General features: G+C 50.1%; 1 protein-coding gene across 2 annotated transcripts in view; it reads right to left on the bottom strand.

Moving 5' to 3' along the window:
* Myrip (myosin VIIA and Rab interacting protein) overlaps positions 1-9,824 on the bottom strand; it is an 89,987-nt gene extending 80,163 nt beyond the window's left edge. Inside the window, exons 1-2 of one of the 2 annotated variants that reach the window (XM_055601564.1) lie at positions 9,809-9,824; positions 1,044-1,186 (exon numbers count right to left, since the gene is read on the bottom strand). In XM_055601564.1, coding sequence (XP_055457539.1) covers positions 1,044-1,153 — 110 coding nt within the window. In that variant the 5' untranslated portion in view covers positions 1,154-1,186; positions 9,809-9,824. Of the gene's footprint in view, positions 1-1,043; positions 1,187-4,725; positions 4,742-9,808 lie in introns of those variants that run through there. The other variant, XM_055601563.1, reaches the window with a different exon arrangement.
* Between the last annotated feature and the right edge of the window lie 595 nt (positions 9,825-10,419).

Below are 10,419 nucleotides of genomic sequence, written 5' to 3'. Positions count from 1 at the left end.
AGAACTCAAGGTGATCCTCAATGTGAAGGGCTCACCAGAACTCAAGGGACCCTCAATGTGAAGAACTCACCAGAACTCAAGGGACCTTCAATGTGAAGAACTCACCAGAACTCAAGGGACCTTCAATGTGAAGAGCTCACCAGGAAAACTCAAGGGACCCTCAACATGGCGCAGGGCGCTTGTGCTTTGTGTTGGAAGATTTTCGTCATTTTATTTTCACTGCCGGCATGACATCATCTTCAGTGGTTAAATGTCCACGTCATCACCTAGGAGCTACACCTCAGGTGTGTCTGTGAGGGTGTTTTCTGAGACGTGTGATGGAGAAGGAAAGCCCCATCCGGCTATGGACTAGGTGCTCAGGGTGAATAAAGAGAACTAAAGGGGCAGGGAAGCCTGGTGAAGCCGGCCCTCCTCTTTCCGGTTCCTGGCGGTGGGAGCAGAGAGACTTCCCCACGCTCCTGCCGCCATGCCCTCCAGCCTCAAAATGTGAGTCCCCGGAAAACCCCTCTTCTGCACGCCCGCAGCAGCTGGATGGCTGCCTTCTCCTCCGAATCTCTTCCCGGGGCTTTCTCACCCCTCATTACATCTCCACATTAGAGTGCCAAGACCCGCTTCCCGCTCTCACGATCCTCACTCCCATCAGCGCTGGGGACCAGGCCATCACCTCCGTGCCTGAGATCCGACCTCCAGAACCTGCCAAAGCACAGCAGGCTGGGAGGAAGGAGGATGAGGTAGCCTAAAGACTGAAGGAAACTTGCCGGGTGAGTCTTACGCCCACTAAAGGAGCAGCCAGAGACTGAAACAATGTGTCCTATGACAGTTACTTCTATTCATTATTTCTAAACGTCTCCCCCACACAGAGACGCCGGCAACACAGAGACCACCCAAGCTCTACCTGTCCGGGGCTCCGCAGAGGCTTCAGCTCAGCACCAGAGGCAGGTTATCATACGTGGGCCAAGTACCTGCTGACACACATGTCCCCAGCTATGGGAAGCCCTTCAACAAAGGACGGGTGGCCATGACGCAGAGACCTGCCGCCTCACCTGAGTCGCTCCTCCTCCTTTTTGCGGAGAGTGAAGTCTCTCTGGACCACCTGGAGGACATGCTCCGTCTCATCGTCCGTGAGACCGGACAGGTCCAGCTTCCTCCCCATGATCACAGGTAAACTCCGACAGCAGAACTAGGTCTGTGAAGAGAAAGGAGAGACCACAGACTCAGGACAAGACTCAGCTCAGCCTGGCTAGAATCCACCCTCACTCAGTCAGCAATAAATACAGGTTTTCCACAGAGGAGCATGCAAAGGCAGTATGCTCCTCTGAATGCACAGGGGATCCTTCTAGACAGCCCGGGCCAGACACAGGGACGAGGGAAACTGAGTGCCTGTGGCTTCATGCTCTCAGCTCTGCAGTGAAGACAGAGATATGTCTGTCAAGCTCTGTGCTGTACAGCTGGGACCCCAGACATCAGGAGCTGGAGGCAGGAAGATCAAGAGGTGATCTTGAACTATACTGTGAGAAGGAGTAAGGAAGGAGGGAGGGAGGGAGGGAAGGAGGGAGGGAGGGAGGGAAGGAAGGAAGGAAGGAAGGAAGGAAGGAAGGAAAGAAGGAAGGAAGGAAGAAAGGCAGGCAAGAAGGAGGGAGGGATAGAGGAAAAGAGGGAGGGAAAGAGGGACAGATGAAGGAAAGAAGAAGGAAGGGAGGAAGAAGAAGGAAGGAAGGGAGGGAGAGAGAGAGAGGGAGGGAGGGAGGGAGGGAGGAAGGAAGGAAGGAAGGAAGGAAGGAAGGAAGGAAGGAGGGAGGGAGGGAGGAAGGAAACCAACTCAACTACAACAGATAATTTTTCCTTTTCATTAAAACACAAATTTCCACAAAGCACTAAAAATCAATAGTCAAGAATTCTTAATTTCTAGGTTTTGAAGTAGGCACCCTACTTCATCACCAAATAAATTATAATATTTTCTTTAACCAAGCAATATCCTGTGTTTACTACACTGGAAATCCGGAGCTGATGGATAAGGCTGCAGAGGGGCCAGCACTTTGTTTTGTGTGCAGTATCTTCTATGATAATGTAAGGTAGCACGGGCGCTGGTGTGTGGCTTGGCTGTAGCGCCCTCGCCTAGCATGCACTGTGCCCTGAGCTCAGCCCCAGCACTGCGTGAGGTAGAGGGTGGCGGTGTCCACTCTCCAGAGGTGGCAGCAGGAGGGTCAGAAGTTCAAGGTCATTTAACTTTCTTTTTTTAAAAAAAAAAAAATCTATTTTTTGCCTATTCTATTTTTTCTTTTTGTTTTTGGTCTGAGTTATATAAGGAATTCAAGGCAAGTTTAAGCTGCATGAAACCCTATCTAAAAAATGAATGAATGAATGAACACAAGCCTCAAACTAAACAAAAATCATCTACATGTATCATAGCAAGCTATCTCAAACTTTTAAAGGATTTTAATAAAAAACCGACCACACTGGGATTATTATAGAGAAACGTCTCTAACAAAGTTCCCACTGAACGACTAAACAGATGCTGTGCCACGAGCTTTAGTTTTCCACACATCTATTTAAACAGTTATGATGCCCACCACGGCCTATGGGCAGACTACCTCACCCACAGACGACAAAGCAAGGCTGGCGCTCACTTGCCCTGACTAAGGAGAGACAGGAGACCTGGCTGTCCTCTGCCTCAGGGTTGTGGCCCTCCACACACGTTCTCTAACAAGAGAGGGCAGCGTGAACCTCGGCTTTAACACGCAAGGGCCTAAGTCCCTTCCACCTCTTTAATATGTGTAAACTAGGAATACTAGGAACAGCAGATCCCATTACAGGTGTGTGTGTGTGTGTGTGTGTGTGTGTGTGTGTGTGTGTGCACGCGCGCTCGTGTGTATCCCACATTCTGCAGGTGTCCTCAGAGTCAGAATCGGGTCTGTTGTGGGGGTGTTGGGTCACCTGGAACTAGGCTCACAAATGGCTGTGAACTGCCATGTGGGTGCTGGTAACTGACCTCATGCCCTCTGGAAGAGAAGCCAGTGTTCTTAGCCACTGAACCATCCCTCCCAACTCCATGGCTGTTTGGTATTTGTTTTAAAACACGGTCTTGCTATGTAGCTCTGGCTGACCTTCAATCCACTAGGCAGCCCAGACTGTCTTAAACTCACAGCAATCCTCCTGCCTCAGACTCCTTATTGCTGGCGTTAATCACACAGGAGCACTCCATTATCTGGTTGCTATTTAAGCTATGTGTCCTTTCATTTCCAAACAATAACAATGAACAGAGAAAACAGGCTGACTTTAGTCCTTAAGTCTCTCGTTAACCGATTTTAGACCTCGTGAGGGCATAATGCAGACTAATCCTGAGATTTCACCACAAAGCAGAGCAGAAATGCTGAGCTCTAGAGCACTTCCCTCCACTAATGCAACCTGAGGGAGCCACGCTAAGGCAGGAGGCTGACCTGGTGGCCTGAGGTCAGGAGAGGCCGGGGCTGGCCAAGTCTTGTCCCTAAGCGATGTGGCCGGCCACCGCCTTCAGTGTACCGTCAGCAGGAGGAGCCCTGCGACAGGGGCCGCGCTGTTGAAGGGCTGGAGACGGTTCTGTGGGGGAGGGCACTGGCTGGCCGAGAGCAAAGACCTGAGCTCAGGTCCACAGAGGCCATGAGAAAGGCCAGGCAGGCGCCGGAGAGTGGCTCAGTGGCCAGAAGCACTGGCTGCCCTTGCGGAGAACTCAGGTTCAGCTCCCAGCCCCCACGGGTGGCTCACGATCAGACATAATTCCAGTCCTAACCGAGCTAATGCTTTCTCCTGGCCTCTGTGGGAACCTGGCACACACGGGCAAAACACTCACATGAACTAGAAAGACACCTGGCGGGTGGGAGAGCTGAGCACGGCCACCACACACCTGTAACCTCCTCCCTAGGGGGCAGAGACAGGAGGATTGCCAGGTTTGCTGACCCCAACCTTGCTCTGTGTTCACGAAGGAACAAGGTTAAAAACGACACAGCAGGACACACTCAACACCCTCCTCTGGCTCCCACACGTGTGCAAAAGTATACACACTTGCACATGGATGCACGGAGATACCATACACCCACCACACAAACACGTGAGTGCGCGCACACTACCCCATTAGTCCCCGTGGTGGACCTTCCCGGATGGAGACCTTCCTGTCCCCGTGACATCACTTACGATGGGAAATGAGATGCTGAGATATCCAGCTGGCCAGATACGGCAGCATGGATCTGACCACGGCTAAAATGGAGTGACCACAGGACCACATGGCTCTAAATGGCCTGGGCAGCATCCAGAGTGCGCTTGCTGAGAAGGCACCAGCTCTTCCCCTTTGACAACAAACACAGTTCCATGTGCGATGAACCAGCTAGCACGACGGAGCCGAGGGAGGATGCCGCTCCCGAGTCCCCGGGCACACGGATTGTCTCGGAAGATGAGCAAGGGCACCTGGGAGAAGAGGTGCATGCCCAGGGGCACTCACAGCTGTGCAGGCATTCCTGTCCCCTCGGGGGCTGCGGCCACCTGCCTCTGGCCCCCAGCCAAGCTGCATCCACAGACATCCTAAAGCTAGTAATGGGAAAATCAACACCACCTCAGCCCTTAACCACAGCGCCACCACCCAAAGCCTATTTGCCGAGTCACCGTTCCCATGAGCAGCTGTGACAGAGGAGCACTCTTTGGTAGCTCTGAGCCAAGCGCCACGCTCTGCCGTCCTCCTGGGCCACACAGGCTTACAAGAAAATCAGCTCTAAGCCGTCCGAAGCCGCAACAGCAGCTTGAGCTCGTTTGACCCTGGACGTGTGACTGCTGGGCGGTTTTCTCAACAGCACCTGTTTTTCAGGGCTAATTGGCAGGCAGCCCCAAGCGACAGCACTGCTAACATGCCCTGGTCACCTCCACGAGCCCGCTGAGCTGACGTGTCTGGGCTTTGGAATGGATTATCAGAAGTCAGGTGCTCTTCAGCTTTGGCGGGACTGCAGAGGCTCGGTGGTCAGCAGCCCCGCTGCTCCTGCAGAGAACCGGCACTTGATTCCTAACACCCACACACGGGCGCACAACTTTCTGTAACTGCAGGTCTCCTTCCTGCGGCCTGCGAGGGCACATACCAGCACAAAACATCACCACCACCATCACTAATGTCACCACCGTCACCGTCACCATCGTCATCACCACCACCACCACCATCATTACCATTACCACTGTCACCACAGGCTAATGACTTCAAAGTCAGAGCCAGTAGGTGCTGGGGTGGAGCAGTTGGTGGAGGCGACCCTGATATGCACAAAGCCCTGGCCCACAGCTTTGAAGGTAAAGACAAGACCAAAAGAAAGGTAGTACTTCTGGAGGAATCTACACATGTGTGTGATTGTGTATAAGTGTGTGGGTTTATGTGTGTGAGTGTGTGGGTATATGTGGTATACCATATATGCAAAGAAAACATGATTAAGCTAGAGAACCCAATGTCCTAAAGTGATGAGGTAAACACTGAGGCACTCTTCTTGCTGGCTAGAAATAGAGCAGAACATCCTGCTCCCTCAGAAGGACTGACAGGTAGACCTTTCCCACTACAGTGACTCGCTTTGGTGGAGGGAGGAGAAGGAGAAGGAGGAAGGATGGAGAGAAGGAGGGAGAGGAGGGAAGGAGGAGGAAAAAAGGAGGGAGGAGGGAGAGGGAAAGAAGGAGGGAGGAAGGAGAGAGAAGGAGGGAGGAGAAAGAGAAGAAGGGAAAAACGGAGAGAGGAGGGAGAAAAGGAGGACAGATGGAGGGAGGAGGAAGAGATGGAGAGAGAGAGGAGGGAGGAAAGGAGGGAAAAAGGAAGGAGGGAGAGAAAGAGGGAGGAAGGAAGGAGAAAGGAGGGAGGGAGGGAGGGAGGGAGAGGGAGGAGAGAACTTGGCCAGGAGAAGAATAAAAGCTCACAGATGGTTAGAGATGGGTTTTCACTGTGGCCGGTTTGAAGCCACTGCGCCTCTTTCTGTCCTCTCCCTATCATGGACAGGCTCATCCACGTGTCCATTCTCGGAGCACACAGGACTGTCAGTAGTGGACTGAATCGTGTCTCACCCAAGCTGGCTCCCCTCAGGGCGCTGATGTGGCCCCTGAGTGAAAGGGTGTGAGGCTGATGGCCACTCCACTCCTGCACAACATTTTGGTTTTGTTCCTTTTGCTCACTTCTCCCTCACAAAGCACAAGGGAGGAAAGGAAGGGTACAGGACAGGGGAGGGAAGGGACTTCATTATAAACATGCGCAAAGAACCAAAGCCTTCCATAAAAACATTCCTCCACTTGGGTGAACTGAAAAAGAGCACAGCCTTCCCACTAAGCAGAAAGAAATAACAAGGCCAAGGCAGAAATAAAAATCGTGGGGCTTTGAAGGAGAAATGAGAAAGAAGCTCAGGCATTTAAACACTTGGTCCCCAGCTCACGCACTGTTTGGGAAGGTCAGGAGGGGACCTGGCTGGGGGTGGGTATGCCACTCTCTCCGCTCCATGTTTGTGGGAGAGACATGATCCCTCAGCTTCCTCTTCCTGTTTCCATACCTCCCCACCACGATGGACTCTCCCTCTGAAACTGTAAATCAGAACACACGTTCTTCTATAAGTTGCTTTTGGGCATGGTTTTATCACAGCAACAGCAACTAATACTAAAAGTAGAGAAAGGTCCACAAAACCTAAAGCTTGCTCTTTGAAAACAGACCTTTAGTGACACCAACTATAAAAAAGGGATGTTCAGCTCATTAAGGTATGAAAAAGAAGGCATCGATATACCTTAGAGAAACAGAAGACATTAAAAAGAAGTAGTATGAACAATTAAAACATCAACAAATGGCCTAGATCATAGATGGCCTAGATAAAATAGAAAAATTCTGAGGAAGACACTGGCAAAACTGACTCAGGAAAATTAAGGAGACTGAATCTGTAACAACAAGATGTTTCCGTGAAGGATAGCAGAGGGCTGGTCCCTTCCCTGAGGAATATTCCACACAGAGGAAAAGAAGGGACATCAGTCTTCCATGAACAGAAGAGAGATGAGTCTCAGCTTGTTTAAAGGGCAAGCACCACCAGATACCCAAATCACGCAGAGATGGTGCCCAACAACACAGCGAAACCAACACCCTTGACCCATGTCAGTCAGCCCCGGTAACGTGACAAGATTTATGCTAGAACACAAGGCAAATGTTGCCTGAGGTGCTTTTCCTGCAGCTGTGATGAAGGCCCTCACAGAAGCAGTCTAAGTGGGAGGGGTCGTCTCACAGTTCGAAGATACAGTCCATCATGGTGGAGACTGACGAGCGGCAGGGGCTTGTAACAGCCGGTCACACTGTACCCACAGCCAGAAGGCTGAGAGATGAACGCTGGGGCTCAGCTCACTTTCTCCTTTTTATTCAGCCCAGGACTCAGCCCAGGACCTGGCACACACTACGTTTAGAATGGGTCTTCCTGTCTCAGCTAACACAACCAAGAAAACCCCTCACAGGCATGCCCACAGACCAACCTAATCTAGGTAATTCTCCACAGGCATACCCGGAGCTCCTCTCCTGGGGACTCCGGGTCCTGTCAGGTTGACAGTTGGCATAACCTATCACACATGAAAATTTAACAGTAATGAACAAAGACCACAGTTTCTAATAGATACAGAAAAGCACTGTCCTCTGCATTGGTAAAACCAGTGAATTTTTATAATAAACACACACACACACACACACACACACACACACACTTGGCAAAGAAGATATAAAAGGGAACTTTGTCAACTTGATATGGCTAGCCATAAAATACCCACAGGGCTGGGGTGGGACTCAGAGACTAAGAACACTGGTTGCTCTTCTGAAGGGCAAGGGTTCAGTTCCCAGCACCCATGTTGGCTGGCTCATAACCACCTGCAACTCCAGCTCCGGTGGATCTGTCGCCCTCTTCTGGCCTCCTTGAGCACTGCACCCATGTGCACATATACACAGAAACTGACACATTTTTAAAGGCATGTACTACACTTTGTGCTTCAAGCAAATTAACTTTGGTAATATCTGTAAAACCGCTACCTACTTCTCCTCTTTCAATTTATACTGCTCTTTGCTACATATTCAATAACATTTCTAGAACTAGTTATTTTTTACATGCTTGTATTTTAACTTGTTGATCAGAGCTGGACAGCGGCTCATACACTGTTGCAGCACTAAAATCTCCTTTGGGCTTCTTTCATTCTTTTCCCTCCTCTAACTAGATAATTTGAATGTTTGGTTGGTTTTTATCAAGTCTGATATTGAAGCCCACTACTGAATTTTAAGTTCTGTCAGCGTGCCCTTTGGCTCCCAGGTAGAACAGTTTATGGCTTCGACTTATTTGCTAAACTTTTCACTTTGTCCGTGTATTGTTTTCCTAATTTTATTTTGCTCTCTGAATACTCTTGTCATTTGGTTATACTGAATGCTTTGCAGGTCTTTCATTTAAAAAAAAAAAAGTCTCTCGTGTGTGTGTGGGGGGTATTTAAGAGGGCAGGAGAAGGAAGCATGTGCCAGTGTGGAGGTCAGAAGAGAATCTTGAGGGATGCTCCTTGCCACCTTGTTTGAAACTGGGCATCTGATACTTTTTGTTGCTGTACAGAAATCTAGCGGGCCCAAGAGCTCCCAGAAGCTCTCATGTCGCTGGCTCCATCTCACTGCAGGAGCAGACAGAAACCCTGAGGTTACTTACACATTGTACCAGGCTCTCATGTGGGCTCCTGGGATTCAAACTTGGGTCCTCATGTATAAGAAGCAAACACTCTGCCCACTGAGCCATCATCTCTCATCATCTCTCCAGCCCTTCTTAACAGCTTCTTAAGCTGTTATCCACTTAAAACTCCCTTCCAAATAAGAATTTTTTACATGACTCTGTGAATGTTGGTATATAAAACAGGTGCAGCGATCAAACATTTACATAGTTACAAATACAAACACGCCTCACATGTTACTGACAAATGACGCATTACTGGTTTGTAATAAATCTTGATGCCATTTTCCTGGCTTTATCAGGAAAAACAAAAACCCCGGTGTCTGTGTGAAAGCACAGTCTATTTCTGTGCTATTTGATAGTAGAGACAGGCCTGCAGCCCACCTCTGCTCCCGACCCTCTGGCTACTGCAGAGACCTGTGGAGCCTCTTCAGTTTTCCCGTCTGCTTCCTGACCCTGAGGTGCTTTCGTCCTGAGCCCCTGCTCAGAAATCCACCAGTGAACACGAGACAACATCCACAGCTCCTCGGTGGGCCAGAATGTCCCTTTACCTTTCAGCTAGATAATGAGGGTCTTTGCTCTTTTGACTATAGGAAAGCTGGGCCCATTTCTTTTGCCTTCAACAAAGTGTGTTTTCATTTAAGAGCTCATATCTAGCTATACTTGGAATGAGACCATGTAATTAATTAGGCTGGAGAACAAAACATCATTAAAAACAGTAAAACCTTGCAAAGTCAGACATCTCCAATTCTGAACTTGCCATCCACCATCAGCTAAGTCCACACCCCAACTGTTCCCTAAACAGAAGAACTAAGATGGCAGACAGGGAGAGAGCGTGCACCCTCAGGAAGGAACAAATGACTGACTTGGACGCATTCATTTGCATGCAAAGACCTCAGTCACAGCCCAACAACAGTTTGCAGTACTTGGAATTTTTAAAGACTCATTTGTGTTTATTTTATGTGCCTGAGTCCTTTGCCTGCACCCATGTCTGTGCGCCACAGGTGTTCAGTGCCCAGAGTCATGCTGCATCCCTGGACTAGAGCTACCCCTTAGTCACTGCTCGCTGCTGTGCAGACACCATGGCACAGCAGCTCTTAGGAAGTGCTTACCTGGGTGCTTGCTTACGGATTCAGAGATTTGCCCCATTATCTTCATGGCAGGAGCATGGCAGCCTGCAGGCGAGGGCTGGGGCAGCAGCTGAGCAGTACATCCTGATGCACAGGCAGAGAGAGAGGGAGGGAGGGAGAGAGAGACTGGGTCCAGCTTGGCTTTTGAAACCTCAAAGCCCACCCCTAGTTTCACTTCCTCTGATAAGGCCACAACTAATCCTTCTAATTCTTTCAAACAGACCTACTCCCCATGGGGGCCATTCTCATCCAAACACAGTGAAGGATGGTTGTAAACAGCCATGTTGGTGCTAAACCTGGGTCCTCTGAAAAAGCAGCCATGCTCCGAAACGCTGAGCCATCTCTTTAGCCCCAAGAGAACTTGGGTTCTTAGCATGGGAAGCTCAGGGATTCTTGCAGTCACAGAGTTTAGCGCTTAGGCCTAGTAGATCGTGAGTCCTGGCCTCATCAAACCCTCATTTTTAGAGTGGAGTCTAGGAGCGCTGCAGTAAAGAAGCATCAGAGCCCCAAAGAACAGGCTGCTGCCACACGATACACATGACGGCACGCGGAGCGGGCAGGGAGGGGCGGGGCCGGGGCTCCTCAGACAGGGT

Source organism: Psammomys obesus, unplaced genomic scaffold (assembly GCF_907164565.1).
Source record: "Psammomys obesus unplaced genomic scaffold, mPsaObe1.curated_primary_1811, whole genome shotgun sequence".
Lineage (NCBI taxonomy): Eukaryota > Metazoa > Chordata > Mammalia > Rodentia > Muridae > Psammomys > Psammomys obesus.
Note: the sequence above shows the minus strand (reverse complement) of the source record. Positions and strands in the feature narration are given on the sequence as shown.